The sequence below is a fragment of the Dendropsophus ebraccatus genome, chromosome 11, assembly GCF_027789765.1.
Source record: "Dendropsophus ebraccatus isolate aDenEbr1 chromosome 11, aDenEbr1.pat, whole genome shotgun sequence".
Taxonomy (NCBI): domain Eukaryota; kingdom Metazoa; phylum Chordata; class Amphibia; order Anura; family Hylidae; genus Dendropsophus; species Dendropsophus ebraccatus.
In genome coordinates this window covers 50,421,406-50,441,221 of record NC_091464.1, presented here as the reverse complement: position 1 = coordinate 50,441,221, position 19,816 = coordinate 50,421,406, and the positions used below count along the sequence as shown (strand labels likewise).

The following is a 19,816-nucleotide window of genomic DNA, read 5'->3' as shown; positions in this document are numbered from 1 at the left end:
AAACATTTTTACTGATGTGACATCTGCTCAACCATTGTAAAAAGGGTAAATCAGCACCTGAGACCAACCCTGAGGATGACTCACCACAATGTGCTCAATGTGGTTGGGACACATCCAGCGGCCGGTTGGCATGGCAGTAAGCGGAGGGTCTAAGCAGTCCATATGAAACAAGAGAGGGCAGTAATCACATTGAATTAAAGGCGCCACACGACAGCTCCTGGCAAATGAACGAAAGATAGGACAAAATGAGAAGTGGTAATCAGAAACTAACAAACCTATGTAGACATTTGGAGCTCAACGTGTTTATCTGGAGATTTTTCTAGGATCTTTAACAATATTGAGAACATATCTGTAATAACCCCCTCTCAATACGACAGGTAGATTATTCCACCTCATTATAACGAATAGATTTATGTCAGCTTCCTTCTTACATTACCTTAAAGTGTCACTGTTGTTTAATCTTTTTTTTTTTCAGAAATCAATAGTACAGGTGATTTTAAGAAACTTTGTAAATGGGTTTATTAGTCGAAAAATGCATTTTTATCATGAAAAAGCAGTTTGAAGCTCTCCCCCATCATCATGGTTCTCTTATGAAGAGGGGAGGAGTTCAGGGAGATGAGGCACCAAAACAGGACAAAAAATAGTTAATTTACAGCTACATCACCAGGCTCAGGAGAGCCTCAGCACTAACCTTTCTGACCTCTGAATACCGGCTTTCACACAGGTCCCGCTGTGTAATCCTTTGTTCTCTGCTGGCAACTAATCTCCCCCCTCCCCTCTTCATTGACTACACAGGGCCTGACAGATGTAACTGGCAGTGAGCGGTGAAAGTTATAGAGAGAAAGAAGGGGGGGGGGGGAAGGACCTGGGTAAAGTCTTTTTAAATGCTGATATTGGCATATTTGCATAATAAACCCAATTACAAAGTTTCTTAAAATCGCCTGTACTATTGGTTTCTGCAAAAAAAAACAAACAAAAAAAACAAACACAACAGTGACACTTTAAAGTTACACTTCCCAATAAGATGAGTACTGTCTCACTGCCTGCAGGGAACGCGTACATATAAATGGAAGCAAAAGAGAATTTTATTTCCCACAATTAAGTTAGAAAATGTTCAAATAATTATTTACTGCACACACAAAAAAAAAAGCCTCAGACAATTGACTCCAATGTTTTTGTCACACAGTTTTTTTTATATTAGACTATGCGTGCTTCCAAAATAAAGACAGGAAATGCATGCTCAGCCAGTCACTGACCACAGCGGTGACCTGCCTAAGCCTGGCATTTCAGTGACACGTGGCGGGATGCTTATGCTCTTCTAGGAGCCTCTCCTGCATATATGAGTGGCTTATTTCTATATGAAGGTGACAGGTCAATAAAGCCATATCTGACGTTCAGCCTCGATTAAGGATAAGAAAACTGCTGAAATGCATCAGTCTGTTCATGAATGCTTTTGTAAGGCTGGACTAACCCTTTATAGCAAGGAATACTGTTCCTGTAATGGCACAATAAACCCAATCTCCTTCACACCAATGGCTGTAAGCCTCACATGGACTGTTGTATCACAATCTTTATTATACAGATCCATAATATGGCACCCACACAAATCTAGAAGCCTGTAGTGTACTTCCATGAACCTCTTTTTTTTCTTAAATACAGAACATCCATGAACCTTTTTTTTTTTTTTTTTTTTTTTTTAATACAGAACATCTGAAAAAAAAAAAAAAAAAAAAATTCTGGCAGCTTATTTCTCTCTATCTAGCACATATCTGTAAAGCCATCTTAAGTTTGAGGCTGAAGAATAAGCAAAATAATTCTAAACGTTTTTTTTACACAACCCGACAGGTCATACTGGTAATTGCTGTATGTAATGCCATGAAAAGAATATGATGTATAAATAGACTCCCTTACTTCTGAAGACACCATGGCATTCATACAGTGAATCATAAGGTGGTTTCTAAGGAGACTAGCCACAATTCATACCTGCTGCAAGTAAAGCAGACTTTCACTGGTAAAGGCACCAAGCCGTTGTGATCCAACTCATGCTGTGCTTTCTTAACGTTTTTCCCTGTCATTTCTTCTTTTCTTCGACGTTTGCTGGTACCTGCAGAATTGGATGTATGTAACAATGCTTAACAGGGATCCAAGAAAGGTGCTATCAGGTTAATAGCAAGCTGAAAACCAAACAATAACCTAATACATAGGGAAATGTAGATATCAAGGCACATCCCATACATAGAAAATAAGACTCATCACTGACCTGGAAGTGCTGTGGTGCAGGTAAGTTCATTGGGCAGCTGAAACTGGGTGGGATTACGCTCCATGGCTGCGGCAATAAGTAACTGAAATGGTCTCTTGAGCTGAGAATGACTGTACTCTGAATCCACAGAGGGTTCTTCATCCACGTCTATCATATCCTCATCCATGTCATTTTGCTCAGAGTTAGGTGTATCAGTGCTGGCACTAGATGTCGGTGTGCCTGGGCGGCTTACCCTTCTCTCCAACATCTTGGCTTGGGCAAGGGCTCGAAAGCTGCCTGCAGCTCTTTCAGAAAAATCCATGTCACTAGTGGGTGACACAGTCCTCCTCCCATATCTGTCAAACAAGCCATTGACTTGCCCAAGTTCCTTCTTACGCTCACGTTTCTGCAAAAAGAAATTCAGCTATTGAGGTTTACTATGAACAAGAACATAATGTGCATATTACTTTGTATAGGCGTGAGAAACATGGTGCTTACATGACTGTTGAGGAGTCACATACACAGTCATTTTCTGCAATACATCTGACTCCCAAAATACGTAGGGATGAACAGATCACTGGAAGTGTAAAGAGGATGACTCTCCCCACTAAGGATCCCATTTAAAGTGCCAGAACAGAGCTTCTTTAAAATAAGGGCCTCCCACGCTGTTGAGCTCAAGCTGTCCTTGGATTACATGGGCGACATTCATCTGAATGGTCACCATATACTACTACATTTTACCAGCAGAGGTTGAAATGGTGTGGGATCTGGGAGCATCAGCTCAGTTACTTCATTTCCAAAGGGGTTGTCCTGGGTTCTAAATATGTCCAAAAAAAAACCCAACCCTTCTCTTTGCTTCCCCCAGCATGCGGAAGAAAGCAATCGGGATGTGTCAGCACAAATGCAGAAATGGAGTCCCATGGAGCAAGGAAAATGCTGTGTGTATTTTCTGATCCCAGATCAACCTATACTGACGAGTAAAATTCTTTCCAGAGGATACTAGATTTTGCAGTCAGATTACACTTCGCAGGAAGAGGGGTTTTATCCTAAGAAATGTTGAGGCAAAACAGCCCAACATTTGTTAAAGTTGGGCAAGCTGCCAATGCTGGTGAATTAGGAGGGATGCATGCCCGCCACACTGCCCAGCACAGACCGCCACTGTCTGAAGCCCTCTTTGTTCAGGCTTCTCCAATGCAAGGAAGGAAATCTCAATGTCAAAGATCCCACCTGCTGCATGTATATAACTATATAAAGCTATAAAGCTTGTATTACAATACCTTCCTACGTATGGTGCAGCGATGACACATCCACTCTCCAGGGGGCAGCATTTCCTCACTCAGGGGAGGATTGCTGAAAGAAAAGAAGAAAAATAAATAACTAAAATATATATATATATATATCACTATCAACAGGTTGCGAACAGCACCACAGTTTTTTTTTTATATCTGTATGTACTCAATTAAGAAACTGATGAAATCATATGAAACAATTGCCATACAGCTCTGCAGCTCCCATTAACTAAGGCAGCACAAAGTGGGATGTAACACAGGTGGATGGCACAAGTATTAGGGCTCCTTAATGTGGCCCCTGTTACTCCCTAATCCTTATGTTCACTATTAGCTTAGCATAACCCCCACAGAAGAGTATAGTAAAGCCTTGCACATGTTAAGCCATCTTTGTAATCATTCAACGCCTGCATGCTGCAGTTGCACTGCCAGAAGGGTCGGAGATTCCCGAATCTGGGGTGGGGTCATGTGGATATGTAGGAAAATCATTTTAGGTCTGCACTAATCAAATACCAGGCACCTAGAAGCCGAAATGCCCTGAACTGTGCTGCTGTTACCTCACATTTTGAGTCAATGCAAGTTTACACTATCCTGCAGTGGGAAGATTAAAGGAGACCTGTGAAGCCTGCCCGACCCCTGGTGGAACCCCTTATACTTAACCCTTTCTCGAAGTCCCGGTCCCCGTCCCGCTGCCGAGAAATTCTCGTCGAAAGCCATGCGCGATTACCAAAAAGGAGTCCGACGCCCATAGAGAATGACTGCTCCAGCCAATCTCTATGGGCGTTTGGCTTATCTCTGGTGAGCGTGCGCATAGCTCCCGAGGAGAGGGGGGGGGGGGGGGGGGTTTGGGCAGGTCTCCTTTAATAAAGAGGGGAAAGGTAAACTGGCTTCGACAGTCTCTACAGCAATCTGTCTAATGTGACCAGAAACCATAACTTTCAGTGTGTTGAGAAAAATAAATAAAAGTGACATTTTGGCACCAGAAACACATGCATTGGTGCACTTCCTCCTGGGATTTGTGTAGCCTTGGGTGCAGGAATCTCAGTCATCTAACATTATCTTGTCCTGTTTTCATTCAGTATATTAAGACATCATTACAAAACAGGTTGGGCCTGCATTACAAGTGCGGTTAGGAGCTCTGGATGTGCTTTAGAGGCATGAAAGCCATGCAGATAGAAGGACAAGACTTGCAGCTCTTTTTGTTCTTTGCTGGAGGGGAGCTAACAAACATGACATACCTCCAAGTGATACTGTCACCCCCCCCCTCAGACTTTGCTGGTTCTGGCACAATGTTGCCATTTCATTATTGGGCCAAGGTGTGCTTAAAAGCAATACCGCCTGCTGAAATAACACTGTACACCGATTATAAAAATTATGTGACAATTATGTGAGTAAATTGGAGACAAAAAGTTGTTACACATGACTTGCGCAGCAATTAAGAGTTTAGGTACTTTTCTGATAGACCCAAGAAGTAGGGGGGCTTCAACACCACGTGACACAAAATCCTGACACAGCTTAAAAGGGTACTGCAGGCAGAAGAGCTATTTTCACTACGGCGGGGGAGGGGGTGGATGACTGCAACAACGTTCACCTATCTCCCCGATTCTAGTGCTGGGACTTACACTGCGATGCTCCAGTCTCTGTCCATTTCCTTGTCTATGATGCGGCTTAAAACAAGATGTTTCAAGCCCGCTCTGCCATTCATCAAGCAGTGAAACCCTTCTACAGCCACTGAATTGCTGAGCAGGTTTGAAACGTCAAGTCTCAAGCCGCGTCAGAGCAGCAAGTGGCCGGGGACCAGAGCAGCATGGTGCGAGACATCAGGGAGGTAAGCGGACGCTGTTGTTTCATTCACCCCCGGCCATAGTGAAAATAGCCCTCCCATCGAATGTACCCCTTTAAGCCAACTAATAGCCTACAACGAGATTAGGACAGGCTAAAACACGACAGATTTATCAAACAGCTTGGGAAAAAACGGCAATGGAAAACTTGGTTTCCCCCCGAAAAAGCTGTGAAACCACCCTCACCCAGCTTTCCTTGTTTTATAATTTAGGTGCAATGGAGCAATAAACAAAAAGTACTACTGTAATATGAACATTCTTTCAGCTTTTGGAGCAAAACAGATTTCAGCTGCTATTCTGACAAAGGAAAACCCATATAATGCACGTCAGCTATTATATCGCTACTACTGTTTCTAATGCTGGGATTCTAAGATAATAAACCTGAACAACTGCAGAATTTGTGCAAAATCATAGCATACTCCTCTGAATATAAAGGGTTCCTATACATTTGGCAGTGGGGCTATCGGTCTACCATGACATTATTTTCTAAAGAAATGGCTATTGGCCACTAAACAAACAATCACTATATGCTTATAGATGGCGGATACACACATTTCTAACAGATGTGACACACAAAAGAGCCCTGAATTCTAGAGACTGGAAATGCAGATGTGTAAAGCTGAAATTCCCCCAAGGTTTTGTGGTTGCACATTACACAGACTCAGCACCTGCTGACAGGATACCCTCATGTACTCACCCACTGACTAGTACCACACACCCATCTACCACAAGGCAATGACTATGAATCCCCACAGCTAGGATTCCATCTCATTACAGCCCCATCAATATCATTCACGGTCAGGGATCCAGTCCTAATTCAACTATTAACCAGCACCACCATGGAGGTCTCTAAGCCCCCTGTAGTGATGGGCATACGTGGTAAGATGCGTTCATCCAGTTTAGAAGAACATGGTGATATTAGTGTGCTAGTCAGATACCTTCCTTCAGTACACTGGCTTCAGAACAAGAGGTGTATACATGAACACACTGATTCGTTCATTTCAAAGCTACATCTGAGAAACAAATACTGGCAAAAAAGGTATTCCACCATATACCATAGGGGGCTAATTCACTTGAAAAGACCAAACATACTTGGTTTTTGGTTATGTTTCCACATAATGTAGACAGCCACGCACTAGTAGATTACATTTTGTCTATTAAAATGAATGGCCCTGCTATGGTATACCTTTTTGCCCCATTCTTATGTATACTTAGTACCAGTAAAAACGACGTGAACTATAGCTTCTTAAACAAGTCATGCTGCATGTCATGTGGAACAGAGACAGCCCAGAACACTAAGAGCGACGAGAAACTAGAAACAAAGGCGGCGTATGAAGTAGGAGCCTGGAACATGTCTAGTGACAGCAGCACAAAGCCTGCATACCACACGTCACTGCCAGGACCCTGCAGAGGATCGCACCACGCAGCCATCATCTCAAGAGTCCCAGGCAGGCTACGGCCTGTAAGACATACCATCGGATTCAGAGCCAACAACACTTGCCAATACAAATGCCCTGCACTTCATCACGCCGGCCAAGACTCCTCCATTAGTGATTACGTACTTCCAGAAATGCATCTCTAATGTTTCCCTTTCTATGAACTCAGAAGCTTCTAGAGCTGAATGTTTTCAGGTCAATGTGAAATATAAGGTCAGGCTGACCAAAGCTAAAGTCCAGAGAAAGAAAGAAACAGCTCGGAGCTGCCATGTGGGCGGCATAACATCCCCTGAAGCAGCCTACACATGACATTATACGCAAGATACATGATGTACTCTATACTTATCTTTGTCAAAATGCCGAAAATATCCATAAAAATGTTTGACGACAAAAGGAGGAAAAAAAAAAATACAAGGCGTGCACTGGCTCCACTGGAAGTCTACGACATGGCGGCACAATGTCACAGATTGCAGTAAAATGCAGTAGATGCGACATTACACACCTAAACCTACATGACACGTGTGACTTGGCCATAAAGTTGATAAAAGTGACTGAGGTGTAAGCAAACATATTCCAAAGTAAAAAATAACTAACATGGGAACAAGGAAAATGTGTTTATGCAATGGGTGGGATGTGCAGACCATCATCATCATCATCCTTAGTATCAAACTGTGAACACTACACAGAGGTTCTCCATAGCACATGAAGAAATAACAGCATGCTGAGGCACGCTACAAAATAAGCTGCATACAGCTAGTTTCTACAATACTTTACAAGAAAAAAATGGATTACTTGAAAAAAAAAAAATAAAAAAAATCTGTAAATGGAAATTCCCAATTCCGCGTTTCCTGGGGCCTCACCTCTGTGGCTCCGCTCTTGAACTATTAAGAAGAACAGCATATTTTGTCAGGGATAATCTTCTGCAGGTTCCTTAGAAACCACCCATTGGAGAATATCACCAGCTTGCAAACGTTTCCCATGCTTACCGTGTACACATAGAAAGTGCAGCTGCCGCAACAGGGGTAGTGGTGTTACACAGAGACCATACAAATAGATTGCACTGCCCAGTACAACCAGCAGCATATTAAGCTGACAGATCCACTTCAAAAGCCTATGTCCAGCTTTACAAACAATTCTACTAATACCATGCATTTAACAAGAAAAAACAGGCAGCTCTCCAATGGGTCATAGTTCAAGATTCCTTACCACTTGTACAGATCCTCAACAGATCTTTAGGTTGCAATGGCAACAGAAAAACCATGTACAACCTGATCCTGTAGTGACACACCCTATGTATCTTACCTACCCAAAGGAAATATGGGCATGTTCACACTATTTAACATACATATTCTGCATTAAAACGCGTCCCTAATTGTGATTCGTTTTGCGCAGACCTGTCAGATGCTCGGGTTTGGCAGTTTTCACTGAAATCGAACACCCTGCGGCTGCAGAAGTTGGATGCTGCCCTAGGGATAGAGCCAGAGGCTGGATATGGCTATTGCCAGACCCAAACAGTCTGACAGGTGCACTCAACACTAATTGTGATAGTAATACATGCTGCTGTGTTTTATGCTGAGTATCTAAATGTGAATAAGTGAGGTCACATAACAGTGCACTGTAAAAGCATTGGCTAACCAGGATGCAGATTAGTATTCAAACTTTGTGGCAACAGGAAGGAGTTCTGAGCTGAGTAAGGGCCCTATTACATGGTGCGAAAAATCGTTATATCGTTCAAACTTAAATGATAATTGTTCTGTGTAATTGCAAGCAATGATTGAAAAATCGTTCGTATGTCATTAATCGTTGATTTAGATCAGAACCTAAAATTATCGTTAATCTGCGCTGTAATTCCACACTCGTTCGCTCAAGTTCCGCATTTTTTCACTAATCGTTCAGTGTAATTGCACATTGTTCGTTGTTTTGCTGGGATCAGAAGGAATAAACTATCACAGTAACGATAGTAACCAACGACCATCGTTGTGAGTAATATGTCGAATGATTTCAGGTTAACGATAAACAATCTTGTTTGCAATCATTTATCGTTAGTCGTTAAAAATTGCTCCGTGTAATAGGACCCCAAGTCATCTTCTATAAGGACCACTCTACAAGCTTACCTCAAAGAGGATTCACTGTAGAATGCCATGTGCAACGATAAAACAGCATCCATGAGCCATTTGCTTCAGTGACTAGAAGGGGACCCTCCACTAAGACTCTACTAATAAACCAAAAAGGGGAACTCCAGCCGAATTATTTTCTTATAGTTTGTTACTCACCAGATCGGTGATCACTGACCACTAAGTGCAGAACAAAAGGCTGTACATAGCGGCTGAAGCCTTTGGATTTCTGTAAATGGAAATCTGTCAACAAGCTGAACAAAGGGCCGGCTATGTGAATGACAGCTAGTGTACAATGTTGTCAGATCCTAAGCTCTCTAGAGAATCTTTTCTTTGTGGAAATCAGTGAGGGTCCAATAACCCATCCTTCACCAATGCGATCAGATCACGGGTATTTATTACATAACAGACAATCACTCTGACGGGATTCCTCTTCCTTTATAGACACCAGTCTCCGTTCCTAAAACGCAATGCAAAAACCAACAAAAGGAATCCATCAAGTCAATTACCTACAGAGGTGTCCATTGATTTCTATAAAGTAACAGCAAGTGTCATACAACCAACACTGTCTATTAGTTTATTACACCCCCAGCAATCCTTGTCCCTTCACCCTGGTATTCGGGCCGTATTACACGGGACGATTATCGTTCGAATTTAAACGATAATTGTTTTCCTGTAATAGCAGACATCGATTAAACGACCAAAGAGAAATCGTTGGTCATTTGATAGAATTCGGACCTATTTTTATTGTTTGATCGTTCGCAAATCCTTTGGTGTAATAAGAAGTCATAGCTGAAACGTAAGCAATAGCGACAACAAAGCGTACGCAAGAACGATCATAAGTAACCATCATCTTTTCGTGCAATTGGGCAAACGATTTCGGGTCGTTTGTCATAGTGGTCATTTGAGATAGTTTATTGTTGAACAATCGCTTGGTGTAATAGTACCCTTAGCCTTACAGATCTCTCACCTATGGTTAGCAAAGTTGCCCTAAGGACAGGAAGTATCTGGCCTCCTATAAAGCTCCAGAGAAGGTAGAAACCTTTATTATATAAGCATTGTATCCCAGAGGAATGCATTTGTCTGCCGAGTCCACTCCCTGTGGTTTGTAGACAAGGAAACTGCGTTAACACTTTCCATACAAATGCTTCAAGCTCTGCTGAGCGCAGGGGAACATGGGCTTTACTCTCAATGCTGGCTTTCACCAACTCCTAAACAAAAAAAAAAAAGGAGCCAGTGTTTGCCATGTGCCCTTTTAAGACTTGGTGGACAGAATAATGAACAACTGATCGGGCATCCTCAATCCATGAGAGATTTCTCATATGGGTAACACCACTACTAAAACCCCCCAAACACAGGGTCGGGGAATTCTCATCAGCAAATCTCTAGGTACCTTTCTGGGTTGTTAAACACTATGTAGCTTATTCCTGAACCACTAAAAAATCCAGTGATGAATGAGGACTTTCTGGCCTAGTTATGATAATATATAAAAGATTGGTCTCAATTACTACTGGTTGGCAACACATGGTGCCCACATTTACTTGTATGAAAGGGCACATAATGCTATAGAACTTAGACTTCTGGATCTAGAACTACATGGGAAACGTGAGCCCTCAGAGGTTATTGAGGACACATGCCACAGTTAACTAGTAACATATTTAGTTACCATGCCTAGTGCTTCTCGCATGTCACATAAACCTCTGCTAGCTAAGTTATATTCACTTGGAGCACTCATATAGTTCATTGCCATTAACAGAGCAACGTGAGACGTTCAATTCATATGGTCTACAGATATTGATGGCTACCTATATCCATCATATACAAAAGCGTACCCCATATACAAAGCTTAGATAGGCTTTGTTACTAGAGTCACTTAGGGTGGGAAAGTTAGGGATTGTACAGCTCATGGGGGGGTTGTGTTCCAAAAGCGTCATTATAATACATAGCAGGCAGAAGTAACCGCACTGTAAGTACCATATCACGTCTATTTAAAAAAAAAAACAAAACAAAACACAACTCTGGATGGAGAACTCCTTTCAGCATGAACCAACAACCTCATGTAGCCTTGGCAGGGCAGGAGACCAGCAGAAATCTCATTATTGCAGATTTTCATCTTCCTATTCCCTAGCTACATTGCCAGCTGCTAAGGGCTGTATTAAATAGCCTGAACCGCCATGTAAGTGAACGCCGATCTGCTAGATCAGCACTTGCTTCTAGAGCCTATTCCACAACTCTAACTGTGCAAGCAACGTTCGCACAGCTCTTTCCTTTAACCAGCCATCGGCCATGCATCTTATTACACAGACAGAGGTACAGCAGACAGCGGATTAAGGCCCTATTACACGGAATGATTATCAGCCGCATTCAGCAGATAATCGTTCTGTGTAATGCTAAGTTTACATGAGGCGATTATTGGCCCGATAGTACGATTAACGATTTCGTAGAAACGATTTTTTTTTTAACGATCAGCGTTTAGACGGTACGATATATCGTACAGAAAATTCGCTATGCGATCATTTGCGAACGCTTAAGCCTATCTCACACATAGGTAAAATCAGTGAACGACTGTTTACACGGAACGATCGGCAAATTTTTTGCGATCGGCGAACGACGATTTATGAACATGTTAAAAGATCAAAATGAACGATTTTTCGATCGTTCGCCGCGTTTACACATACGATTATCGTTCGAATTCGATCGTTATCGCGAAAATTCGCCCGATAATTGTTTCGTGTAAACGTAGCATTAGGGTCCATTTACACAAAGATTATCTGCCAAAGCCAGAAACAGACTATAAACAGGTCATAAAGGAAAGCCTGAGATTTCTCCTCTTTTCAAATCCACTCCTGGTTTTAGCTTCAAATCTTTGGCAGATAATCTGTCAGATAATCTTTCTGTGTAAATGGACCCTAATAGAAGGCAATGATCAGCAGACATGAACGATGTTGGCCGATTGTTGCTTTCGTTTGTCGTTCAACATGTTGAAAGACAAAGGACTGTGATAGCAGCGATCTGCTGCCGCTGCTCTCTGGTATAGGAGCGGTGGGAGCAGACTGCCGCTATCCTCTATGGGCTACCCGGACAATCTAGCGATCACCCGGGCAGGCCCCCCACTGCCCCTCCTGCAATTACCTGCTCACTGCCGATGCATGTATTACATGCGGACAGCGAGTGGGGAACGAGGAGCAAACAAGCGCTGTAATAGGGGCTTTAATTTTTGACAGGATGAAAGAAAGCGATCAACTGAAGCGCTAGTATTTGCTCGCTCATCAGAAGATCGCTGTCTCTATTACATGGGAGACATATGCCTAACCTGGCAGATAAATTCTCCATGTAATAGGGCCTTTAGTGACATGTCGGACATACAATGTACCTGGAATATTAAAAAATAGTAAGGCCTGGCTGGTTAAGGATTCTACTTGCAAAATCAGCTTTTTTTCCAGGGGTTATAGAAGAGTCCAAAGAATTGCACCACTTGTTTTATAGCCCTTTACATGAAACACACCAAATTATCTGCTCTGTCCCAGCAATATCCAGAGGCTCCCATCACTCTCTTTATGAATACACTACTGTACTCTTTGCAAAAGTTTATTAGGCAAACAATGAAATATTCTTGTGCCCTTTTTGTCTAGTAATCCTTTAGACCCAGAAGCAATCCGAGCGGATCAGTCAGAGCAGAGCAGTGTAGTAGTAGTCTGACAGATCTGCTGTGACCACTGTGGGAGGAAACGTTCTGCTACTTTCTGATAAACTGGGTGTTCCCACTTCTCACCATTGTGTAGATCGGGTTGCATTAAGTCAATGAAAACATTCTTGTTTACACTCAGGCTGGAAACCTGTACAGACCTTGTCCTCCTTCAAGCTGGGACGTCTAGGCAAAACCTATCATTCTGTAGGCAGACAAACTATCAAAGAAGAAACGAAATCTGCACTGTGATGTATTTAGCCAAGGCTGTGATCACACTGCTTTTTATTACCTGTTGGAGGTGTAGGTCTGGAGTATTCCCCAATGTATGCCTCTGTATAGGAATACACTGGCCAGTGTCCTTTACGCAAGGGCACGCTTGGCCTTTGTCAGGTCAATGAGGGCCTAGGCCTATGTTTTGACAGGGGCTAGGTGGTCTGTACATGTGCATATGTTCCAAAAATGTTACTTTTTGTTTGCTGTGGTTATTTAAAAAATGTTTTTAGAACAATTTTTAAGGAAAAAAAAAACACTGTATGATACTATATGTAGGCAGGGATATTGGGCATGTTGTGGATTACAAATAAAAGCCAAAAACACAGATTTATCAAAGGGTGTAATATATACACTGGTGTAAACTGCTCACAGCAACCAATCACAGCTCCTCTTACTGCAAGCCTGAGCCATGATTGGTTGCCGTGGGCCATGGATATTTTACACCCTTTGATAAATCTCCCCCTGTACAATCTCTGTGAATGACAATGACATTTTTTGGCTCCTTGTTTACATCCACCAGCTACTAATAACTGTAGAGTCTACAGCTGTGGGGCACTCATGAACAATGAATAGGCAGCACTATGCACAATAAGTCATTTTTATTCATTTCTGTCATTTTGAATTTGCCGCCAGAATAGTTTATTGTGCAGCCGCTTTCCCGCTGCATAGAACTGCGTATTAGGAGGTTTTCCCACTCAATCTCCAGAGCAAGATCCAGTATATTTTTTCCCCATAGAAAGTTATGGGCAGGGTGGTGGCTGAAAGGTTAGCACTGTTGCTTTATAGCATCCATGGAGACCATCTGTATGGGGTTAATATGTTCTCTCTGTGTCTGTCTGGGTTGCCTCCATGTTTATATAGCAGTAAAGGGAAATCAATAGATATGAGTAGGTCACAGACTATGCTTCCTTGTAAAGGAGCCCATAAACATTGTGTGAATAGCGCCTTATAAAGAAGCCAAATGGTTCCTTACACAGCGATTACAATACAAGCAGCACACGCCGTGTTTTCAGGGAACACACATAATGACACGGCCCTGTATTCATCCATCTACAGTACAGGAAGATAAAACAAAGCAGTTTCCCATATGGCACCCTGGAAATAGCACTTTCAGCGAGACCCATGTCATGTAAACATGTACAAGTTCCTTCCTGTCTGTCAGCACTCTTACAGGGCCGCCTTACTTATACAAAGCATGTATTAATGCTCAAGAAGACTGCATTCACTTCTACACTGCAAGACAAGGGTCTGGATCGCATTCCCTCCATGTACGAGTGACCATCCATATACAATAGAGGTTGTCCTTGAAACAACAAAGCTGGCACCCTTCCCAGGCCTACTCGACTCGCTTTACCAGGAGATTTACACAGGCCTAATTATATTCTCTCCCCGGGTGACTAAAACCGTGGTGTGTCACCATCTAATAACACTGCAAACTCTGGCCTGGGAAACGTACTAGATAGCCTCAAGTCATCCAGAAGCAAAACAACAAAAATATACACAGTGCTACTATAAGGATCCCCTGGTCATCTATTACATCCATACGCTAACATCCTGCCATACGCCTCAAGTCAGAAATTCACCAGAACGATTAACGGGTTTTGTTCTCGACTTAAAGAAGAATTACTAAATAAAGATTTCTATACAACTTTATCGGTGCTGCCAATCAGATCCTAACAGCGCCATCCATTATTCATTGCGCCACCTAGTTGCCAAAATCTCCTCCGTTTTGTGAATGTGCTAGTTGGGTGCACAGAAGCCCAGCGCTCCGATATCCCCTCCTCTCGGTGATGCGGCCAGACATGATTCTGTAGGTGTTACCGAGGGGATATCAGTGCACCAAATACATTTGCATATATACAAAGAGGATGAGAGCTGAAGAAAAGGGTGCATGTATGAAGAATGGATGGCGCCATTTGGATTTGCATGGCAGCGCCAATCAGGCTGCATAGAGATCTTTATTTAGTCATTCTTCTGGTGCATTTGCTTTAAGAACGATGCCTATTACTATACTGCTACACACATTACTGGCATAGAAGTAGACTGCAAAATTAACACACAAACGGAGATATATAGTGCTAACACTTATTTATCTCTCATATATTAAGCACTGAATGGTTACTCATGAATGCTCTCAATGCACTGAGACAAGATAGGATGGAAGGAGGGAGGGAGGGAAGGAGAAGCGCGGCCCCTTACCAGCACTGAAGGTGAAAAGCAGCAGGGCAGTGGTCACAACACAGGAGGTCCCCGCCTTCCTTACAGCTATCACAGCTGTCATGGTTGGTTGCCCTTCCACTTCTTCTGGGTTCTTTTTCTGGTCGTCGACTTTTCTTCTCCCCTTCTTCACTCTTGGGTGGTGCCAGAAGAGCCTGGATTTGCTGGTGTGGGCACAGGAGAATGTGCAAAGCATTAATGACAAATACATTGAGATATCTACCTGTATCACGTATCAGGAGCTGTTCTATCAGTAATTACATTAGCTGTAGCATGTACAGAGCCATCTGATCACATGGGAATATTTGCTGGTTGTCGACAGTGTACGAAGTCCTCAGCATTATCACTACAACAGGCTAAGGCTCTGTGCACACTGATATTTATGTCTACATTACTACAGAATGAGCAGAGAAATTTTTCTGTTAAGAGGTATTCCCAACAAAGACATTCATGGCATTATCTGGTGCAGTTCCTACACCTACATGGAGAACAGGGGTCCCACCACATCAGGTAAGTTAGGGGGGAAAGGACTCCCAGTGATGAACCTTTACCAAGCAGACTTTTAAAGGGGTTATCCAGCGCTACAAAAACATGGCCACTTTTTCCCCAGATTGGGTGGGGTTTGGGACACAGTTCCATTGAAGTAAATGGAGCTTAATTGCAAACCGCACCCAAACTGGAGACAAGAGAGGGGGGAAAAGTGGCCATGTTTTTGTAGCGCTGAATAACCCCTTTAAGGGAAATCCTGTTGATATGACAAATGTACCAGTGGGAAAGATCCCTTTAATATGCAGATACCATCATTGACATGCCACAACAAAAGGGAGAAGCCATCAAAGGACCAACGTCTTGTGGTTTACACAACATAAAAGTAATGACAGGTTCCCTTAAAACTTTTTTTTGTGGACAGAAAATATGGCAGATGCTATTATAGTCCATAGGGTGTTATTCTTTCACCACAACTTTTTGCAAATAAAGCTTTAAGAAAGAAAGGCCTTGATGCAGATGATGCCGCCACACATGATAGTTAGCGGACTCCTATCTCTCCCGATGTCCCCATACACATTAACTCAGCAGCTTATCACTGTGAGAACAAAAGGACAAAAGATGTAAATATTCAACCTGCCCAATCCTTCCCGCAACGACATCACCTGTCAGGGTCAAGTTGACATTAGACAGTGTACGGACAGCTTTAGGTTATGACAGTATGACAGGCAGTATCATGGTCAATATTTCTAGCAAAACAAAATGAGTGCAAGTCTTTCTGTTATGGTTTTCTCCTTTCCACACTTTGTTTTGGCAAAAATACAGACCAGAAAGGAACCTTTGTTCTCGAGCTGTTGCTGTCCAAACCTTTAGCTGTGGCTGTCTATGCATGATAGGAGCTGTAGTTTGGCAACAGCTGGAGAGCCAAGGTTCCCTACCCCTGGGCCATAGCATTTCCTAATATTTCCTAAGGGAAAGTAAAGCAACCCTATCAGATCCAAGCTCTCATCCCATAGAGAATAAGAGCAGCTAGCTGTCACTGTAAGCCATTCTGTATGCAATACATATGTCACCAGCAAAGACCAGGACGGATATGAGAAGATGAGCAGTCTCAAATTATACACTAGAGGTATATGATATAATAGGAAGGGACAGATACATTGACTCATGGCCTGAAATTGGTGATGGCAGGGAGAAAAAGACTACATTCCCCAGCACAGACACTGCAAGGCAGCGAGGGGGAACCTTCAGCTGCTGCAAAACTACAACCCCATCATAACTGAACAGTGGAAGATTTGGCTATACGGCCATGCTGGGAATTGTAGCTCTGCAACCCCACAAGTGCTGAAGGATCCCCATCCCTAGCTTCAAACAAAAACTGCCTGTTGTCTTCAGCAGCCAATCAGAGCCCAGCTTTTACTGCTGTTGTACAATAGGCCTCATAACTCATTGTGCCAGCAGCCAATCAGAGCCCAGCTTTCACTGCTGTTGTACAATAGGCCTCATAACTCATTGTGCCAGCAGCCAATCAGAGCCCAGCTTTCACTGCTGTTGTACAATAGGCCTCACAACTCATTGCGCCAGCAGCCAATCAGAGCCCAGCTTTCACTGCTGTTGTACAATAGGCCTCATAACTCATTGTGCCAGCAGCCAATCAGAGCCCAGCTTTCACTGCTGTTGTACAATAGGCCTCATAACTCATTGTGCCAGCAGCCAATCAGAGCCCAGCTTTCACTGCTGTTGTACAATAGGCCTCATAACTCATTGTGCCAGCAGCCAATCAGAGCCCAGCTTTCACTGCTGTTGTACAATAGGCCTCACAACTCATTGCGCCAGCAGCCAATCAGAGCCCAGCTTTCACTGCTGTTGCACAATAGGCCTCATAACTCATTGTCCCCAGCAGCCAATCGGAGCTTAGCTTTTATTTTTAACAAGCAGTTTAAGAAACAAAAGCTGAGCACCGATTGGTTGCTAGGGGCAACAGGTATGATGAATGAGGCCTAGCGTCCGACAACAGTGCAAGCTGAGCTCTGACTGGTTACTAGAGGCAACAAAGACAGGCAGGATAGATGAGGCCCAGTGTACAGCAGCTCTCCACGACTACAATTCCCAGCAAGCCTTGAGAGCCTTCAGCTGTCAGTACATGCTGGGAGTTGTAGTTTTCCAGCAGCTAAAGAGCCACAGGTTGCAGGCAGTGACTGCGCATGCGCGTGCCCGGTACTGGGCTGAGGTGGGTGAGGATGGCACCATGTCTGTACACAGTGCCCCTCCCTCTCTCCTCCCGGGGTACACGGCAGCACACGGAGGGTTCCGCTTACCTCCATCAGCCCCCCTGACGTGTCCAGGTCGTACACAATGGTCTTGGTCTCCATGGCACAGGCCTGCAGAACAAGCGGTCAGTGCGGAGAGGACAGCGAGGCCTCCCCCGGGATCAGCTCCTGCAGCACCGAGTAACGGAGCCGGAGGGCGGAGACACTACAGGCCTGCAGCCTCGCTGTCTCCTAGGAGGTGTCCGGATGACAGGAGAGCCGCAGATGGATAGAGTCCACGAAGGGGGCGCTCCCTGCTCCGGGGATAGAGCGAGGCCTATGCCGGGCCTAGCCGACTGGTCGCCGGTCCCTCCTCCTGCGATGGCTGCGGTCTGCAGGAAGCATCAGGGCTCCGGCCATGTTGGCCCCGTCTTTTCACAAGGGGGACAAGGCGGTAGGGGGTGTAGACGGTACACGGCTCCGTGACGGGGTCACTGTGGCGCTCCACTCCTTCCGCGGTTGCTTACGTGCGTCTTCCCCTCCCCCAGCAGCGGCCGCGCACTTGGCGCAAAGTGACTGCGCGGGAGACAGCCCTTTGCGCATGCGTGGAACAGAGAGAAAGGTGGGGGGAGCGCCGAGCCGCTACTCAGCCAGGATAGGAGCAGCGCTAGACTTAGGCACGTCACAGTGCAGACGCATGCGCAGCGCGCTTATTGTGGCTGAAGAGACGGCAGACTAACGTGGACGTCACCAACCTGGCGCATGCGCCGAGACATAAAGAACGGCAGTCCTAGAACCGCCATTAGAGAGGCAGGATAGATTGGATGGAGACAGTGACGTCATTGAACTGCGCATGCGTTCTGGGTTTAAGGGGGGGGGGGGGTACATAGATAAGGGGTACACAGCAGGGGGTGCGGCGTGAAGCTGACTTACGTCATTATCTCTGCGCAGGCGCAGAGATGGGACGAGGCGTGTGCAGCTGCTGTACACAGCGGGGAGGAGGAGAAGGACGTTACGCTCCGTGCGGAAGAGGCTTTTTTGTTTATATTTTGGCTAGGTGTTCGCATGCGCGTTATGTGTAGGTGTCATGAGCGGGCGGCCATGTTGGAGGTGGCATGGAAACTTCTTGTTACCAGGACAACGGGCGAGCACTTTATTGGGTCTTTACGTTGCCAGGAGATAGCGTTTTATTATTGCGGCGCTGAGTTGCACATGTAATGGTGTGAGGCGATAGTCTGCGTGCGTCCTGTCAGCCGTGTGACCTTACACAATGACACCCCCCATGGCTGCCATTAGCCGTGTGCGTAGAAAGAGGCCCTCACACTTTATTCAGTTCTGTTTATATGTGAAAAAAAAAATCAAATCCCTAAATCACTAGTGAGTAAAAATACAAACACACTATGAGCCCAGAGGTAAGCGGAAAGCTGACTGCTGCTGCTGCTGCTGCCTATGTAAATTGTGGTGAACCAGAGCGCAGCAGGGAGGTCCTTGCTGATTGGCTCAAAAGCGTCACGTGATACTGGCTGGCTCCTCTGTCTGCCATGGACTTGTTCAAGCACCATTTACCCTGACAGCAGGGAGGATGATCTGCGAGACTGGATCTTCCCTATTCAGCAGTGTTATGCTAAGTTTACACGGAACGATTAGTGTTCGAATTTTCGCATAAACGATCACATTTGAGTGATAATCGTCCGTGTAAACACAACAAACGATCAAACGACGAGCGAGAAATAGTTCATTTTGATCTTTCAACATGTTCTTTAGGGTCCATTTACACAGAAAGATTATCTGACAGATTATCTGCCAAAGATTTGAAACCAAAGCCAGAAATGGATTTGAAAAGAGGAGAATTCTCAGGCTTTCCTTTATGACCTGATCTCTGTTTATAGTCTGTTTTTGGCTTTGGCTTCAAATCTTTCTGTGTAAATGGACCCTAAATCGTTGTTCGCTGAAATTTTGCAGATCTCTTCGTGTAAACAGTCTTTCA

General features: G+C 44.2%; 1 protein-coding gene across 2 annotated transcripts in view; it reads right to left on the bottom strand.

Moving 5' to 3' along the window:
• The window catches only part of PHF12 (PHD finger protein 12), a 31,710-nt gene extending 13,123 nt beyond the window's left edge, over nucleotides 1–18,587 (bottom strand). Inside the window, exons 1-6 of one of the 2 annotated variants that reach the window (XM_069945501.1) lie at nucleotides 17,899–18,587; nucleotides 15,077–15,258; nucleotides 3,517–3,589; nucleotides 2,261–2,645; nucleotides 1,984–2,104; nucleotides 85–217 (exon numbers count right to left, since the gene is read on the bottom strand). In XM_069945501.1, coding sequence (XP_069801602.1) covers nucleotides 85–217; nucleotides 1,984–2,104; nucleotides 2,261–2,645; nucleotides 3,517–3,589; nucleotides 15,077–15,258; nucleotides 17,899–17,952 — 948 coding nt within the window. In that variant the 5' untranslated portion in view covers nucleotides 17,953–18,587. The remainder of the gene's footprint in view (nucleotides 1–84; nucleotides 218–1,983; nucleotides 2,105–2,260; nucleotides 2,646–3,516; nucleotides 3,590–15,076; nucleotides 15,259–17,898) is intronic. The other variant, XM_069945500.1, reaches the window with a different exon arrangement.
• Nucleotides 18,588–19,816: the final 1,229 nt, after the last annotated feature.